The 19,963-nt window shown below is 37.4% G+C and overlaps 1 protein-coding gene across 19 annotated transcripts in view; it reads left to right on the top strand.

Annotated features, from left to right (window-relative positions):
• The window catches only part of Dtna (dystrobrevin alpha), a 348,780-nt gene that overhangs the window by 302,422 nt on the left and 26,395 nt on the right, over positions 1 to 19,963 (top strand). For all 19 annotated transcript variants that reach the window (XM_078030189.1, XM_078030188.1, XM_078030194.1 and 16 more), the window contains 4 exons: positions 908 to 995; positions 6,619 to 6,716; positions 13,365 to 13,478; positions 19,046 to 19,142. In XM_078030189.1, the coding sequence (XP_077886315.1) occupies positions 908 to 995; positions 6,619 to 6,716; positions 13,365 to 13,478; positions 19,046 to 19,142 (397 nt within the window). The remainder of the gene's footprint in view (positions 1 to 907; positions 996 to 6,618; positions 6,717 to 13,364; positions 13,479 to 19,045; positions 19,143 to 19,963) is intronic.

Here is a 19,963-nt window from a genome sequence, read left to right as displayed (position 1 = left end):
ATCTATTGTTTCATAACCTTCACCCCCAAAGCTTAGCAGCTGAAAAACAAAAAATATTTATTAACTCATAGTTTTGTGGAGGAATCCAAGTTTGGCTTAATGAGCTGCATCTGGTTCAAGGAGTTTCTTGAGGTTACAGTTAAGCTGTGGACTGGGGCTCTGAGCTCATCTGAAGGCTGTGCTGGTGGGGATTGGTGGGGATTCATTCACCTGGTTGTTGGCTGGCTTGAAGCCCTCATCACATGTGCCTTTCCACAGACATGCTTTAGACATGGCAGCAAGCTTTCCACAAAGTAAACAATTCAAGAGAGCTCAAGAGAAAGAGATCTCATAACCAAAACCATGGTCTTTTTAGACCTAATTTTGGAAGCAACATTCCATTCCTTCTGCCATATTCTATTCATCAGAAGCAAGTTAGTAATGCCAGCTCATACTACAGGGGAAGAAATTACGTAAGGATGTCAAAACTAGCAGAAGGGGTCACTGGAAACTAACTACAGCTGGGATTTTTTTTTCCTTTCTACTTGCTGTCATATTTTCTAACATTATGAACTCTGTCCATGCCTTACTCGTATAATAGGGAAATAAAAATATTAAAAACAACAAAACTAAATTAAAGAATGAATTTTTATATCAGAAATGTTGATTATAAAAGTCATTTCTCTTTGGAGCTCTCTTAGTAAGATGATTGAATTGCGTGAACTCAGGATTTATTATTCAACTTCCTGTCCACATATTAGATTATGTCATGAATCAAAGTTGGAGACCGTTAACCTAGCAGGGTTTTGTACAGCTTGCAAATTTTTGGCATTGAAAAACTGAAATAGGAAGACCCCCTGATGGTGATATGAATATGTCAATCTTTCTTGATTGTCTAACACTCTACTTCTTGCTCTATTCTGGATAGTATGCTTGAGAGTTCAAACCGGCTTGATGAAGAGCACAGGCTGATCGCCAGGTACGCAGCAAGACTGGCAGCAGAATCCTCCTCGTCTGTAAGTAGTTTGAGTGAAAGGATTCATCTGTTGGCATCTGGGATCCTTGAATTTCACATGCCATGTTCATTGTTATCATTATAATTGATACTAATTACCAACAAAATGGTACTAATTTATTGAATCATGTGTCTGTTGTTACATTTATGGCTTCTTGGTAGTAGTGATTTCCCAGTTTTAGAATGGCAGACTTGAAGAACAAAATATGTACAGTAATGTGCCAATATGGTCAAACTAGAAGCCCATCTGACCCCCTTTACCTAGTCCTGTCCCCCATATGAGCACACAAAGAAAAGAGTAAGGACTGGTTATGATTCTTCAATGAATTTAAAGCAAGTATGTTTAGCAAAGATACTAGGTTAAAGGCAGAATAGTTGCAAGTGACACTTGAAATACACCAGTAGGGGAAACAGGACTCAAATCTTTCTCCATCTGCTTTCATCTCTAAAGCAAAAGCAATCATTTAACACTGTTATTTGAAATTCATCTATGCTGAACTGAGAGTGAGCTACTATTGATGCATTGCAAAAAACAATGAGTGGTAGGATATTAAAGTGAGGAATCTGCTACTTGCCCCTCTCACAAGGGATGTTGCCATTATCAGAGTCCTTCATGCTGAGAAGTTAAATAATAATCCCAAATGGAAACCATGACCCATTGCATTAGCCCTGGAACTTGCTCTCTGTAATATCAGCAACTGTAATATTGTTAGAAATTACCATGATCTACATGGTAAGGGATGCAGGCCGGCTGAAAGTGCACTATTATAAAGCAGAGATACTATTGGACTTTGTGAAATCTTAAATGCTATAAATAAAAAACAATTGTGCTCAAGAAAATTAAAGTCAACTGAAAGAATGAGAGAACTATATTTTAGGACAAGTAACCCCGTTAGGGGGATTTACTCAAAAAGAAAGGAAAAACATGATTTCTGTCAAGACTTATTTTCCAAGTTTTCTGGCCCTTGTTCATGCATAAATCTCTATGGACAGAGGTGTGGGGCAGTAAGACGTGGACTCAGCAGTATGGGCTTGTGCATCTGAGTCCCAGATCTCCATGACCTCATGCAAGGCACCACTTCTTTGAACTCAGTTTCCTCTTTTATAAATAGGTATAATTATAATTTTATATATATACAAAAGTAGTTTGAGTGAAAGGATTCATCTGTTGGCATCTGGGATCCTTGAATTTCACATGCCATGTCCATTATTATCATTACAGTTGATGCTAATTACCAAGAAAATAGTACTAGTTTATTGATTCATGTGTCTGTTGTTACATTTATGGCTTCTTGGTAGTAGTGAATTCCCAGTTTTAGGATGCAAGACTTGAATATATATATATATATATATATATATATATATATATATATATATGTATGTATATATATATATATATATGTATGTATGTATATATATATATATATATCAGTGCTACATGTAATTAGGGTCAAATAAGATAATAAACTATGAACATGGCTCATAAGCTATTCATCACAAAAAATATAGCCTATGTCTAAATTTTCCCCACAGAAGTGTTTTATATGGCCCCCACAGTGTTTTCAATTCTTTACTAGCTGTCAGCATTAACAAGTCAGATGGTTAACCTTAAAACTCTGAATTTTCAGTTTATCTTGAAAGACTAACAAGACCAGGTCCACGTTCCTCATAGCAGCAGGTACCTGGAGTAGGAACCTTCCTTTGCTTGCTTACTCTGGACAGGGAAGGCATTCACCATTTTGCCACAAGCCCCACCCCTAGTCTCCTTCTTTCATTTACTTTACCTCCCTGGCCCCACTCAACATTTGAATTGGTGATTCCTAGTGCAGTGTTAACTCTCTGTGTGCATGTGATCATTTAGATGGCACTAACTTCTCTGGTCTGTTTCTTTCCTTTCTTAAGAACATTGGTTATTTGTGTTGTCCACCTACTTATATCATATACAATCTTTGTGGATTCATCACAGGAATGATAACATTCTTACATTCATTTGTGTTCTTTTGTCAATCTTCTCATAATGACATCTCAAGAATGCTATGGTTAACTAAATAAATCATCATTAGCAAGATATCTCCAGGTTAGAATGGAGATAGAAAAGTCATTTACTTGGGTCCATTTTTTACGTTTTCTCTATGGAAAATCCCACATCTTTTTCTCACTGTGCTCTTCTATTCAGTCACTAGATTTCCTATAGCACTCTGCCTTTCCACCCCTCACCACTTCATACCCTGTGGTCTATCCATTTCCAAATACACCATGCAGAAACCTAGAGTTCACCCATCCAGCAGATGACCCCTCCACCCACTTAATAGGTCGACTCAATGTCATCTCCTTAATATTCCCTTCCTGGTTACTTTAATGATGTAGTCATGTTTTCTCTGTGCTTCTATTGAGTCTTGTGCTACTTTAACCATAGTAGTAATAATACCAGTTATATTTGTCCATGCTTTGAGAATAAGAAACATCTTTATATAGGACATCAGCCACAATATGTGTTACATAATAGATGTTGAATTTAAAAATGTGTTGAATGGAAAAATGAATGAATCAGTATATTTGAGGCAACTTAAAATTTAAGGAAATTTTATTCAAATGAGAAGAGTAGGATGTCCTCAAATTCAAAACTTGAGTCTGAAGGGCATCCAACAAGATAGTAAAATAACAGGTGAATTTTAATTGATCAAATTATTTAATAGAATATGGCTAATCAACAAGCTAGACCTGGTCTTTGAAAAAATATGGAATATATATATATATATAAAACATGGGATATATTTATATATATAATATGGGATATATTTATATATATATATTACATATATATATTTACAGTCTATGTTATGAAAATGTAGTAGACTTTAAAAGCCACATAAGGATATAAACTTGGATTTCTTGAAGGCCACATATTGAGACATGACTACATAAAATTAGCTGGTTTGGGTGCCTTATAATGCCCCAAAATGTTGCCAGTAGGTAGTAAGATCAGAAATTTGTACACCAAATTTCAAAAGTGGTGATCTTATATTTTATGACTAATATTCTAAAAATCTGTTTTCTTCTATCTCTCTCTCTATTCCATCAATTAAAGAGGCTAAATATAATTACATATTTAAAGTATGCCAACACAGTAAAAATTAATAAATATCTCCCTTCTTTTGATTTCTCCCTTCATCTCTACCTTTTACTTCCCTTTAGTCTGCCTATATTTGTTTTTTCTCCTCCAATTCAAATCTCTGGTTGTTTTCTTCTTTCTTACTTTTTTTTCTCAAAAGGCCTAATTATATAGAACTGACTTACCATATATTATTTCTTATATTTCTTGACTTTAAATTCTTAGTCCTAATTTTTTAAATCAAGTAAGTTAGATTCTATACATTTTATAGCTTGGTATTGTTTTCCCTCTATGTTGATTATTATTGATTGATTGCAAATAAGTTAAGAGACTTCTTAACTCTTGAAGAATCAACAAACTACCTAGAGCCAAATTCAGCCCATTTTTGTACATGAGCTAAAAATAATCTTTAATTTTTCAATTGGTGGGAAAGGAAGATGAGTCATATTTTGTAACAAGTGAAATTACATGAAATTTAATTTTAATGTCCACAAGTAAAAATTTTATCAGAATACCACCATCTCACTTTTTTACATATTATATCTATGGCTATTTACATACTGTAGCAGCTGAACTAAATAGTGACTACTTTATGGTCTCTTCCATTTTTTCACTTTTCAGTTAACAATCTAGTATAGCAAAAATCATAGCTTTAGATATTATGGTTATAACATTGCTAGAACCCACTTAACACCTCCTTCATCTATATGATTCCTGATCCATTAATATAAATAGCAAACAAATTACTGAAATCCACAACTTGCTCAAATAAATTTCTTTTATCAATGCATAAAATATATGGAAGAAAGAGAGGCTTAATATAGCAAGTTCACAAGGAAAACCTGGATCATAGGTAAAAAATGTCACATGTCAAACTTAACTATCAAAAGCCAATTAGGATACAGAACACAGAACCTCAGAATTTTTCATTAGCAACACAGATTATTTCCTTATTAAAAGGAAATGAAAAATAAAAATCATAGGAGAATTTTAGGAAAGCCAGACTTTTACTATTCTGAACCTTTCCTACAGTTAGGTTTATGGGCATTAAAAAGCAGGCTGAACTTCTCTGTGTCTTCCAATTTAGGCAGCAAGTACCATTTTTAAAAGCTTCACATTCTTTGGTAGAAAAATTATTTATGATTTTTAAAAGCAATGAAAATTGGCTTGGAGGAATTTCTATAATGTACTGTGGAACAAAGAAAGCAAGACTAGTACCTAGTCTGACCCCCTTTTTAAATAAAATAATTCCAAATAAACCCTTGAATGAATACACATACACATATACAGACATACATAAAATATTATATGATAGAATTTATGATATGTATCATATGAGATTGAAGAAATTTGTGATTGCATGTATATTAGTTATTAAAGTTGGTTGCATGATTGAGAATAATGGGCTGCTGTAGGAAGGTAGAAGAAGCTAATATATATATGAATCCATAGATGTAACGTTACATGGATGAACAAAGACATACATGAAAGCATCTTGACCAAAAGAAGAAAAAAAGAAATTAACTGTTTTCAAAACTGAAATTTTTGTTAGAATTCTATTTTTAGTTTTGTAAATACTTTTATTTATTTAATTATTGTATTTTTTCTTTTTTTATTGGTTGTTCAAAACATTACAAAGCTCTTGACATATCATATTTCATTCATTAGATTCAAGTGGGTTATGAACTCCCATTTTTACCCCATATACAGATTGCAGAATCACATTGGTTACACATCCACATTTTTACATAATGCCCTACTGTTGTATTCTGCTACCTTTCCTATCCTCTACTATCCCCCCTCCTCTCCCCTCCCATCTTCTCTCTCTACCCCTGTATTGTATTTTTTCTGATGTTGGGTCTTGCACGCACTAAGAAAGTGCTTTCCTACTGATCTACATCCTTAGCCCAAATACTTTTATTGTAATTGATACACATTTGTACATATCTATGGCATGCAGTGTGATGTGTATATGTGTAATATGAGTAAATATATATGCAATATGTAATGATCACATCAGAGTAATTAACATTTCCATCATCTCAAATGTTTGTCATTTCATTGTGTTAGGAACATTCAAAATCCTCTCTTCTAACTATTTTGAAATCTACAATAAGAATGATTGAGCAGTAGTACAGAAAGAGTTACCTCAACAGTAACATTTTTTAACCCACCTATATTGACAGAATAATTGCCATGGGAACACATGGCAAGAATGAAATAGCTTCCAAAAGACTTCAAATCAGAAAACAGAAAAACAAATTTTTCCTGTTTTGTTTATTTGCCTACCAACAAATTATGTTCTGTTTTCCACTGCATAGATATGTTCTAGAGCTGCAGAAAAGTTGGTTCTTAGGAAAGGAATAGCAATTTAATTTTTTATGTTTTTGTCCTTTATTGTGATAGAAATAGTTTCCCCTTCCTTGTCTGCCTATCTCATGCGCCCTATGTTCCCAAACACATGTGGGTTCACATTCCCAGTAATAAATCATGTGAACTACATATTTTGCAGCAGCCAACTCAGCAGAGAAGTGCTCCTGACATCTCCTTCACCATTGATGCAAATAAGCAACAAAGGCAGCTGATTGCAGAACTAGAAAACAAGAACAGGTAAGGCTTAACAGACATGCTGGCTTTTTTGATCAAACTGTGCATTCATTAATAACCTATAGCCTGGAATTTCACACTGTATGCATATTTAAGGGAGGACATCTTGAGTCAGTGATGCTGGCTTCTGGAAAGCTGAGTCTTTATATCTTCAGATCTACAGAAATTTCATGAGAAAACTCTGTGTGTGTGTGTGTGTGTGTGTGTGTGTGTGTGTGTTCTGAGATGGCAAAAAAAAAAAAATTAATGCTCTACTTCGAGACACTCTTAATCCCTTTCTCTGATACATCTGTTTTTGTTAACAAGCTACATGCAGTAGGGCCCTCCTGGGTGCTAGGCAAAGTTTATCCCTCTCACCCAGAGACACGGAGGAGGCTCATTAAAGAGGCTTCCTGTAAGGATCCAGACTAAAGATGCACTTGAAATGATACCATCATCCCCCAGTTTTTCACGCCAAACATCTCCATGTCCACTCCATAGCAGGTCCTTTCTCTATTCAATACAGATTGGTTCTATTGATTCTGTCTCCATAGCCTATCCTGAAAACTGTCCTCTTCATCTCCATCACCAACACCCAATCCAATCTGTCATTTTTTTAACACATAAATCAGATCATGTTATTATTCCCACATTGAAACCTCTGAAGATTTTCGATCACACTTTGATTCAAACCAACTTCTTTCACCATAGGTTTTAAGGTCCTACCTCACCCGGCTCCTGCCTGCCTTACCACCATAAGATTCCACTGCCCATCACACTCCAGATTTGAGCAGCTTCTTCTTTTGCTCTAGTAGTTCTTTTAACCCAGAAAGCTCTTCCTGTGGGTCTCTGCAGGATGGTTCCTTCCAGTCATCCAGTACTCTGTTCAAGTGCTACCTCCTAAAAAACATCTATCTAGTCTTGCCCACTACTTCCTACCCCAGTGACAATTTCTATTAAATCTCGTGTGTGTGTGTGTGTGTGTGTGTGTGTGTGAGAGAGAGAGAGAGAGAGAGAGAGAGAGAGAGAGAGAGAGAGACAGAGAGAGAGAGAGAGAGAGAGAGAAGAGAAGAGAAGAGAAGAGAAGAGAAGAGAAGAGAAGAGAAGAGAAGAGAAGAGAAGAGAAGAGACTTACCACTATCTGAAATAATCTTATTTAGGAGTTTGCTTCCTTGCTTGTTTTCTATCTTCCTTCACTGAAATAGAAGTTCTTTGAGAACAGAAGCCCGTGGGGCTCAGAACCATTCCTGGCACATTGCAGATGCTTAGGAGTACCCTGAATGAAAAAATAATGAATAGTTGAGTCAGCTCTCAAACTCAGTGCTGAGTAAGCCCAGAACAGGAATTGTGCATATATTCCATATTTCTTGAAATGACATTACAAGATTTAAACATTTAATCCCATTCTGAAACACTGATATCATTTTTGAGGTTATGGGGTAAAGGAGGAGGATATGATGATGACTTCATACCTATAGAGGTTTACCTGAGAATTTTGCAGTAAGTGCATTTACTTCAAAAGCATTCTTTGAAGTTCTATAGATAAAAATTTAAAGGAAAGTGCCAACTGTTGGCACATTTTCATACTTTTTATAGCAAAAACATTTTTTGTTTAATTGTCCCAGGACCGATCTCTCATCATTAGGAGACTACCAATTAGAATGGAAATAGTCCCATAAATGTGACACCAGGACTTTATAGCCTTTGAAATTATTACTCTATGCTGACCTCCCAGAGAGATGTGCCCTATGTGATCCCTCTCAACTTCCCAAGTAATAGGAGGCAAAATTTTTAAAGGGAGAAAATGAAAACATGGTGAAGAATTAGGAAAAAATTGCCCATATAAATTGAAATTTGTTCAGGATAGTTGCAGGTCTGTGAAACTGCTTGTTTTATTTTGTATTCCTTCTATTATATCTACTTATGTGAGAATAATTGTCCTAAGTCAGAAAAAGCATTTGAGAGAAGGAAGTGATTTCAAATGAGCCAAGGCACTTAATATCCAGTATGAGAAACAATGCAAAGAAAGGAAAGGGCAGGTAGTTGGAGGCGAAGGTCAGGTGGGAGCAGGGAGGCACTGGAGAAAGCACGTGAACTACCAGCGGAGGGTTCAGAGCCAACAATTCAGAAGAACCGCTGTGCTACCCAGGTCCCTGAGTGTTGATGGTGATGGGGAGTAGAGGCCATGTTCAGATGTTGTCTCGATGCCTTACACCAATTTGGGCACCAAAAAGGGTACACAAAAAGAAAAATGGACCAGTTTTTAATTCTTGGCTTCATCCAAAATTTCAACTCCTTTAGGAAAAAAAAAATCCTTCGCAAATATTAGAATTGAAATTGAAATGCAGAGTGGGTTTTTTTTCTTTTTACTCGACAAAGTAAACCTATAACATGTGACATGAAAGGTTTTTCCAAATTAGTCGGAATAATAGGCTTCGGTACATCAGTGAGTGCCTCATAATAAAGTCAACAGAGAGAGCAAAACAAAAAGCAGGATAGGAGGGACCCATGGATGGACTCATCTGGAATTGGAAGGCCAAGACGATTGAGGCCTGATTCTAGAGAAGTAGAGGCCACTTTCTAGAGAAGGATTTGGCTTTCTAGATGGTCCTTTTGTTCAGTTTCTAACAGGCATCATGCCTTACCCACTTCTCCAACCCTTAGACCCTTTTCTCTAAAACTTGCTATGACTGCTAACCAGCAAAGTGCCATCGAATGAGGGAAGGTTCAAAGCTGAGATTGATAACATCCAACCGTAGATGCCAGGTGGCAGAAATAAGAAACCTGGGTCTTTGCTTCAAGGTGTTGAAAAGAGATCAGTGACAATCTTATATATTTATAGAACACATAGACAATTATTGTTTCATTTCATGCTCAGAAGAGGCCTTTGAGGTGGACAGAATGACTATTATCATCCCCATGCTACGAATTAAAATTAGAAAGTGAAGTGTCACTTCTGCTCTTTTTTCCCAGTGATGGTGATCCACTTCACCACCACTGTGGTCTGGGTAGGTGGGGTAAACTTTGTGGAAAAGATGGGGTTTTAGTTGCACATATAAAAATAGTGAAATCTGGCAGTGCAAGATGGAAGATAGATTTACTAGTAAAAAATACCCATAAAGTTTGAGAAAAGTGCTGAAGATACTTGTCAGGCTAGCACCAAGAGGTAGAGATGAATAGTAAAATGGAAACATTAATATACAAATCTTGTAGATCAGGCCAGAGAATCTGAATTTTATAATGTCATGATGGAAAGCAGTGGTCAGGACATATTGCATTTACAAGAAGTTAGCTAGAAACTGAAAGGGAGGAAGACATACTTTAAGTAGGTGATGCTGAGATAGGATTAATGGAACCAAAACAGGAGGTGGTTAAAAAAAAGAAATATTGAGAATGTTTATTTATGAGATTCTTCAGTGTTCACTTCTAAATTTTCTATCAAAAATTTTCCAAAGTTAATCTTCATACCACCCAGATTTTGTTAGTGGCCTTCTTTTCTTTCTTTCTCTGATTTCTGCCCTCCAACTGCCCCACCCCCAACACACACACACACACACACACACACACACACACACACACAATTTCTGACCTAATATGAAGAGGAAAGTCAGAGTTTGGATCTCTGAATAGGAGATACAAGGTCAAGATTAAAGAGCTGTTTGTGCAATATCGGGAGGAACAGATCAAACCTGGTCTGAGTTTCCACAAGGGTCAACTTCACTTTTACATTCTTTCCTAGAAAAAAAAGACTAGTAACATTCACCAGTCCATGAAATATCTCATCTTGGTTGCAACATTAACCTACTTTTCTACCTCTCCAGAGAGCTTTGTTTTCCCACTTGGTCCTCTGCTTCCATTGGGCCATGGGTATCCATCACTTGAGGGAGAATAGGAAAGACCCCAGTGATATCTGCCTTCAGGTGAATCTATTTCTGTTTCCAAAAAGTGCCATAAATATTCTAACCACCATGGCTTTATTGCACTCTCTGCATATATGTTTCTAGGACTGGAGAGAAAACAGAAGTCAGAATGAGAAGGATAGTAGAAAGAGAACTTCATCCTGTGCCTGAGTTCTTTCATGATTCCTAGAGTTTCCAGTTTATCCCTGAGGAGTAGCTGCTAGTCCATTCTTCACGTCTCTCTAAATCAGCAGCCTCATGCTCTGCAAAGACTCCAGGGCCCTGTTCCAGAGGATTATCCAGGTCACACTCCTGCACCATAGAAATTCACTCCAGGTCCCATGGTCACCACAGTGACCGTGAACCCAATAATCAGACAGACCTCTGAGCTTAAGAGGAGGGTAGTTTCTCACTTTGCTTCATGACTGTTTACCCTAACTAATTCATGAACAGGTGCCGTAGCTTTCCATCACTGTGACAAGACACCTGAGAGAATTAACTTCAATGGAGGAAATGCTTATTTTGGCTCATGGTTTCAGAGGTTTTCGTCGTTGGTTGGCTCCATTGCTGTTGGGTCTGTGGCAAGGCAGGACATGACAGAAGCGCAGAGTGCAGGACATGAGTTCACATCATGGCAGCCAGGCATCAGAGAGAGGAAGGAGCACACCCAAATGAAGGCAAATATCCGGGGATTATTTCCACAAAGGAAGTCCCAGTTCCCCCTCAAATATCCTATCCCCATGCCCCAGTGGAAGCAGAGGATTGGGAAGAGGAAACAAAGTGCTACAGAGAGGTGAAAGAACAGATTAACACTGCATCCAAGATGAGATATTTAATGGAGCTTATCAATTTTTCCTAATATCTTCTTCAAGAGTACACCCCCAGTGACCTTCCTTCCTTCCCCCAGATCCCACTTCCTAAAGGCTCTGGCACCTCCCAATAGTGCCACAGGTTGGGGACCAAGCTTCCAACACATGGGCCTTTGGGAGCATTCTAGATCCAAACTACAGCATCCTGTCAGCCGTGATCATTCGAGAGGGTAATGTTCCCTTATAGGACTCAGGGAGAAGCCGGGCTCTTGAGAGCCTGCCTAGAATAGACCAGTCAAAGCAAGTGCCAGAAACAGAAGCAGTCTGATGTACAGCATTTGAAGCTAGCCAGCCTGAGCTCGAATCACCTCCAACACCTGCTTGTTCTTACACGCGAACAAATCTTTTAACTGCTCTATTCCTTGATTTCCCCACCTGTGAAACAGAGATAATAATAGTATCTAAATATCATAGAACTGTTATCGGGTGAAATAAGATTACAGAAGACTGCACAGTTCTACCAATGCAGGTTATGTATTGTTTTATTATATTTTTTTCCTTGCCAGAACTTTGTAGTTGAACCACTGAATTACAATCCAGCCTTTTCTGCACACCCATGAAAGGTGTAATGGCTCACTGTTAATTAGCCTCCTGGTCCCACCGTGTCTAGGAAATAGACATACATCTTCCCTTCCAATGGAAAATCACGGAGCTTCTCTCTTTTGGTTATTTTGAGAAATAATAAATTATAAACTATAGTCACCTCCTGTGCTATAGAACACTAGAACTTATCCCTTACTAACTATATTTTGGTACCTATTATCCAGTCAAGAGGAGTTTGAAGGTTCCCAATACAAAAAAGAAAAAAAGAAAAGAAAAGAAAAAGAAAGAAAGAAAGAAATGCTAGTTACCCTGATTTGATCATACACACACACACACACACACACATACACACACACAAAATTATCACATTGTAACCCATATAGCTGCACAATTACTGTGCCATTTAAAATTATTTTAACAATGGAATGCCATCTCCCTGGCTCACCAAATTTACCTTCCATTCTCAATCTTTGTTCTGTCTTACTGTGACTTGTGCATTTTGATAAGGAGGAGACTGACACCCCTAGTCCCCAAGAATATGTGACTTGTAACCTTGCTTAATGGCTTCTGATTCACTTAGGGATAATTGGCTTTGTACTGGGCGCATATCATTTATGGCCAGCTTAATGTTCGACCAAAAGCAGGGCAGCCCAGGCCTCAACATCAATAACAGGCTGACATGTCTCGCCCCCTGACAGAGGTCACACCAATAGCACTCTATGTCACAGACTCAATTACATGAATCCTTTTAAAAGCACTTTCCTTCTCAGGCTGCCCTCATTGAGACCAGTGGTTAAAGCTGAAAATGTTAAGAAAAAAAAGAGAGAATGTTGCCTAACTCGGGGCATCTCAGAAAAATTCGGTGAGAAGAATGTTATTCTTAGTGAGAGAATGAGGTTATTTAGTTTTGTGCAATGAGCACCATTTATCCTTCTTTTCCCTCCAAGCACCTCTTACTTGATAGCCATGTACTTTATGGTGTCAGAGTGTGATCATAAATAATAGGAAGATACATTTTTGTCTCTTAAGCAGTGCACTCATCAAAGTTGGACACATTACCACAGCACTCCATGACTTCCTGGAGAGATGATTAGGTTCTGGAGATAACACTCCCTGACAGCCTGCAGAGCCTTCATGGTGTGACAGGCCACGTGGAGGTGAAAGCAGCCCTCCCCTCACCCCAGCACCCACACGGCTACACCAGGGCCTCCCAAACATACAGTCTGTTGATTAGTAAGAGTCGGTTCTGCTCCCAAACAGGATGATCCCTTTGCTCTGTGTTCTGGTAGATCACTCTGCTCAGAGGCTGGTGTCCCAGAAGTTAACTGACCCTGGTTTCTCACCTTCTCCTCTTTCCCAAGAGAAATCTTACAGGAGATCCAGAGGCTGCGGCTAGAACATGAGCAAGCGTCTCAGCCCACACCAGAGAAGGCGCAGCAAAACCCCACCCTGCTGGCAGAGCTCCGGCTCCTCAGGTAAGGCAGTGCCCCAGTCACCGCAGGCCATAGGAACCATAGGAACGTTCCAGATTCGGAATACAGCCTAACAGTGTCTAGCCGGGAAATGGCCCTGAGCCACTATAACTGCTGATATTTCTTTCTTTCCTCTTTCTTTCTCTTTCTTCCTTCCTTTCTTTCTTTCTTTCTTTCTTTCTTTCTCTTTCTTTCTATTATTATTATTATTATTATTATTATTATTGTTATTATTTATTTGTACTGGGGATTGAACCCAGGGGCATTTTACTACTGAAATATATCCTCACCCCTTATTTTATTTTATTCTGAGAGAGGATCTTGCTAAATTGCTGAGGTTGACCTTGAATTGGAATCCTCCTGCCCAAGCCTCACAAGTTGCTGGAATTGTATATGCATACCATAACACCCAGATGTTTGGTTTTAAATATTTAATAGAATACACCTAATTGCTGATATTTGGGCAATTTGGAAAGAAGTTTATGTTATTCTTTTTGTTTATTTGTTATTTTTGTATATACATGATAGTGGGGTATATTTTGATAAATTATACATACATGGAGTGCAACCGCTTACAATTTTGATCCCATTTTTGTGGTTGAACATGATGTGGAGTTACACTGGTCGTGTATTCACATATGAGCATAGGAAAGTTATGTCCAGTTCATTCTACTGTCTTTCCTATTCCCATCCCCTTACCCTCACCCTTCTTTTCCCTTTGTCTACTCCAATGAACTTCTCTACTTTCCCTCCCTACCCTCCCTTGTTATGGGTTAGGATCCACATATCAGAGAGAATATTTGATCTTTGGGTTTTTGAGACTGACTTATTTCACTTAGCATGATATTCTCCACTTCCACCATCAATTTACGGGCAAATGCCATAATATCATTCTTCTTTATAGCTGAGTAATATTCCATTAAGTTTATATACCACATTTTTTTATCCATTCATCTGTTGAAGTGCATCTAGGTTGGTTCCAAAGCTTGGCTATTGTGAATTGATGTTATTCTTTTAGTAGATACAAATAAAAGGAACGTATTCCTTAGATCAGAAAGAAAAATCTCACTGGGAAAAAAAATTTAACTCAGCTTTTTTTCATTGTTTGTATTATTAACAGCATGTTTATGTTACAAATTCTTCACAAAACAAACACATCAACAGCTGCACAAACATCACAATTTTCTAAATTTGAAATTTTACACGTAATTCATAAAAGGCAACCATTTTGTCTAAATCATGATCCCTAATAGCTTTACATACAGATTTCAAAAATTAGTCATCATACCTTCTTGTTCTGCAAATGAATGAAAAAGCTTTGTCTTGCCTGTCATAATAGAATATTTGGGTTGAAAGGGACCTGGAGAGCCATCTGACTCAACCCCTGAGTTTCAGCACATCCTCAGAATCAGCTGAGAGTAGCTGGCCTTAGATTAGGGCCAGAGTTGCCCCCGCTTACTCCCACGCCCCCTCTCCACCTCAGCAGTCCGGCTGAGCACTATGCCTTGAATATGGCAGCTACTCAAATGTATCTGTGTATGAAACAACACAAGAATAAATTCAAAGGCATTCCCTCTCAGAAATGGCATCTTGAGCTTTCACAAGGCACTTTTAATTAGCAAGAATTACCTTTTTTTTTAATCCTTCTGTTAGGGTGCCAAGTACCTTCCAGGTATATATCTATAACTCTGAAACAGACTTTTTATAGTAAATACAGATGCCTCTTCTCAGAAACCCTTATCAGAACTAGTGCTATTTTCTTCCTCCCTACAAAGAAACTAAATTAAGCAGGTTCTGTGTGACTGTGTTTGGATTTTACCAAATCCCTATTGATTACTGTCGTGGATGTTTTTGGGGTTTCCATCCCAACCCTGCTTTTCAGACGTGATAACATGAGCACCTTCTCTTCTGCTGGGATCCGCTGTGCCTCTCCCAAGCCCATGACTGGAGTAGATCCTGTAAAGGCTTCTCTTGTGGGAAAGACATCTGCAGAACCTGCGGCTTATGGGGCTGCTCAATGGGGAGAGATCACTTCATACTTTTGGATAATAAATTTAACAAAAGAAACAGGAATTCTTCCTTCTCAGCCTATATGCTTTCTGCCCTGCCCTCAATGCCATGTACTAGACATCCTTACACAATCTACTATACCATTATCTAGAAAAGGTGGAAATGAAAAGAAAGTAAAAGTGATGTTTTATATCATCTTCATTAAAGGCATTTAAAAGTGAGTCCCTATTAACTCTCCATTGTCAAATAAGGTTATGGAGGTCTTCCACACTCACAAGTTGGAAGTTAAATCTAATATACACAGAAAGAGATCAAAAAAAAAAAACCCAGATGGAAATAGAGTAGTCATTCTTCTTCCAGGGTCAGGGTAGTCTCTGCCTGAATCTTTTTTTTAATATTTTCCATTGTGCATCCTATGCACCATGGGAGATGACTAAAAATTTTTCATAAGCAGTTTCATTGGTTGCCCCATCTAGCCTTTGTTTCTGAAAGTATTCCCTTTCATATGAGAGAGAGAGAGACCAAGAAGTCATCTGGATAGACTTGTGTCTATTTTCTAACTGATACTTCTTCCCTCCTTAATGGGTCATCTTGGAATAGACTGATCATTCTGACCACCCTCCTGGCCCTGACTTGTGGGCATCCTGTGACTCCAGCTGAGCCCAAGGCTGCACTAAGGAGTCTGGATTTGCCTTCCTGTCATCTGCAAAGCCAGCTGACCTGCTTGCCTGCCTCCACATTTTACACACTTCTTCTACCTGAAGGAAGAAGTAGCCTCCCTTGAAGGCTATTTCTCCAGATGCTTATAAACTACCTACTCTGTGTTGAACATTTTCACAATTTAAGGATTTCACAGATGCCCCGACACCCCAGATTAAGAAACCCTCTTCTGGTTATCCTTTTATCCTTGTGTCATTTCAGACTTTCAAAGAGCTCCAAAAGAGTGGCCTCTTGCAAAGTTCCCTTGGCCTTGGCTCCCACTGAGAGGTGGCAGTGTGAGGCAGCCGCAGGAACTCCTTACTGTAGCTGCCATAGAGGGCCCCTCCACTACATCCTTCCTGAACCTCTTACCAAGAAACCAACTGGAGAAATGTCTTGCAGCTGGGGGCAGGGGAGAGGGAGAGAGGAGTGGAGCCTTGCTTCTCATGAATGCATAGTTTTATTTTTATCTTAAAATCTCTGACTTTCTAAATGATCATGTTTCCCTTTTCACTTTGACCACAAGGAAACTGAATGCCACATTTCCAGCCCAGATGTGGCTCTATAACAGGCATTTCTATTTGCTAGTCTGACACATATGATGTGATAAGCTCTCCATGCACTGTTCCATATCATTGCCATAACAAACCTGGGAGATAGACAATATTATTGCACTCCTTTTACAAATGAGGGAACTGAGATTTACAGAAGTTAAATAAAAGTTGCAGATATCATATCTCTTTATTCCTCAGAGTATGTGTGTGTGTGTGTGTGTGTATGTTTTCTAAGAAAAAAATTATATAATCACATTACCATCCTCAAATCCAGGAAGTTTAGTATGAATATATATTATTGTCTGACAGAATTTCAGGGTGGGAAAAAAGGCATGCCTTTAAAGAAGAATACATTTAGCTGTAGGAAAATAAAATCATTTTTTCATCTTTATTTTCTCATACCTCCTTGGAATGATGGAGGCTACATTGCAGATTTGTTATTGGATTCACAATTGGTAACCACTGATGTAAACTCTTACAGAGAAGATTGAGAAAAGGCATTATGAAATGATTTTAATTGAATTAAATGCCATATTTTAAAAGATAAGTACTGTAAAATAAATGTACAATGAGATTATTTTAATGTTGACTAATTATAAGTTAATACACATCAATTTTCCATAATAGAGCCTAGAGCCTCCCTTAGTATTTCTTCCCTACAATGTTAGGATTTTGCCTTGACCTTCTCAAGGTGCTCTTGTGGCAAGTGGGCAAAAAATTGTAAAGTAGTCTTAAGACGAAAACTGGAAATAAATCAGAAACACTACCTATTCGTGTCGGAAGTCTTTTGTGAGTGTATCTGGAACACCATGAGCACACAAGGTCAAGGAAAAACAGTCAATGGCTTTGCCGTTGAAGAATATTTTTGAATGGGGCAAGACTTACAAAATTAGAATGCTTCAGCCCAAGGAGTCAGGCTAAAATAAGAAACCACTAAAGTCTACAAAATTATGATGTTCCTGATCCTCTGGATTCAGAAAAGAGACAACTATAAAGGAAATTAAAGGAAGAAGCACTTCATGAGTAAGCCATGAGTAGCAAGAAAGGCCAAAAATAAAAATATATTCAGAAAGGATTGAGAATTTTATAAATTTTAAATTTATAATTTATTATAGAAAAAGCCTGTATGAAAGCAAATAAGAAATGTCTCATTTATACCTCTAACCTGTCTTCCTATAAATATCTTTCAACTGAATGAGTCACAGACCTAACTCATGGTGACATTTTTATATTGTCAGTTTTTATTTCAAGGTCCCTGTGATAGCTCTACTTAATATGGTGTCTGTGCCATTGAGACAGCCATGTTCATTCACACAGTAAAACGTACATGGTTAAGGCATCCACACATTTTTAGAATATAAGTTCTAATATTTAAAATTCAAACAGAAGTCCTTGGGTCAAGGAAAAAGTATATATGTTACTTACTCAATGACCTTGAAATAATGGACTCAAAGTTGGTTCAGAAAGCATACATAGCCTTTAGAAATGTGAATCGTTAGTATTTTTCTCCTGTCTCATTTCTTTCCCCTGTTAAAGATATTTTTGGTGCTTCTTCATGTCAACATAAATGGGAGAGTGTAGGTTGTCCTTAGTGGTTTCAATTATTGCTGACAGTTTAATACAAGTCCAGAAAAACAAAACAAAATTAAACACATCTCATATATCTTTTTCAGTTGTAGAACAATTATGTAGGAACTACTTTATTCTGACTTGAGTTTATCAAATCAAACTTAAACCAAGTAGGTTGATTATAATAAGTATGCTCCATTAATATTTAACCTCTGAAGGGTACCATGTTACATACTGAGGATGGAACAGATTTTAAAGGTGCATTTATAAATCAGATTTCCAAATACTGAGGTAATCCATATTTTCTGTGAATTTACAAAAGGTATCTTGGATTTGGAGAATCTGTAGGATTGGCCCTTTTCAGTGACAATTTGGTATTTGGGTTTTGTTGTTACTGTTGTTATTTTGTCAAGAGAAGGCAATGGCACAGAATAGGATCTGTTATATAGTAAGCATTTTTAAAATAGTAACCTTTTTTAAAAATTCCATTAAATGATTATTTAATATTTCATTAAATGTCTCATGTTAAGTTCTCTATAATTTTGTATGACTTTAACAAATAAAAGTACACCTCAAACTGCAATTGTTCATTCATTTGAAGACAGTTACCTGCCTGGTAACCATATCAGAGAACCAGCAATGCTGTTTTCTGATAGTCTACTGGTCTCACAAAATTGGGAAATGTGATTAGCTCAGTGAATTGAATGCTGTTTCTAAAGACAATTGCTTCTTTCTCAGACAACGCAAGGATGAGCTGGAACAGAGAATGTCTGCTCTCCAGGAGAGCCGAAGAGAGCTAATGGTCCAATTGGAAGGTCTCATGAAGCTACTAAAGGTAAGACATTTCAATAAATGTTTCCCAGAACTATTACAATTTGTGTTACTGCATTTGTAAGTTTTTTGTACATAATGTACAATTTTCAATTTGCTTTTCCAATTCCTACATGTGATTTTTCCCCAAATGTTGTTACAAACTCAGATAAGGAACTATTTCTTAGACCCTTGCAACAATAGTAGTCAATTTTATAGAGCTCATTCTCACCTTTTCCTGGACCCAGGACCTTTATGGGCAAACTTTTTCTTGGCTTATTTCTAGTTCCTTTATGTCCTTGAAAGTAATAAAATGGGATTCATTTAGAAATATTTTATATTTGATCACTTTCAGCAGTTCTGACCAAATTGAACAGAGGCTAATGTCTAATTCAGAAAAATAAGATATAGCCACTAGACAATCTTGGTGATTATAATTTTATTAAAAGGAATAACTTAGCTAGGTTATCTCAGCAGTTTGGGAGCCTGAGGCAGGAGGATGGAGAGTTCAAGATCAGCTTCAGCAATTTAGTGAAGCCCTAAGCAACTCAGTGAGACCCTGTCTCTAAATAAAATACATATATTTAAATAGGGGGCGGGGCTGGAGATGTGGCTCAGTGGGTAAGCACCCCTGGGTTCAATTCCTGGTCAAAAAAAAAAAAAAGATGAAAAACTTCAGTAAAATCTTTTATCCCATTTGTATGACTATTTCACGTGACTTATAAGGGTCTCAAATACGAGCTATAAATGGGAATATTTCCTTACTCTTCTGTAGATAGAGTGTTTAATAAAGTGATCTGCGGAAGTCCTCTACAAAGTGCTATAATCTGTTACAATTCTCATTGG

The sequence above is a fragment of the Ictidomys tridecemlineatus genome, chromosome 13, assembly GCF_052094955.1.
Source record: "Ictidomys tridecemlineatus isolate mIctTri1 chromosome 13, mIctTri1.hap1, whole genome shotgun sequence".
Taxonomy (NCBI): domain Eukaryota; kingdom Metazoa; phylum Chordata; class Mammalia; order Rodentia; family Sciuridae; genus Ictidomys; species Ictidomys tridecemlineatus.
The sequence above is the reverse complement of the archived record's forward strand: the minus strand, read 5'-3'. Positions and strand labels throughout refer to the sequence as shown.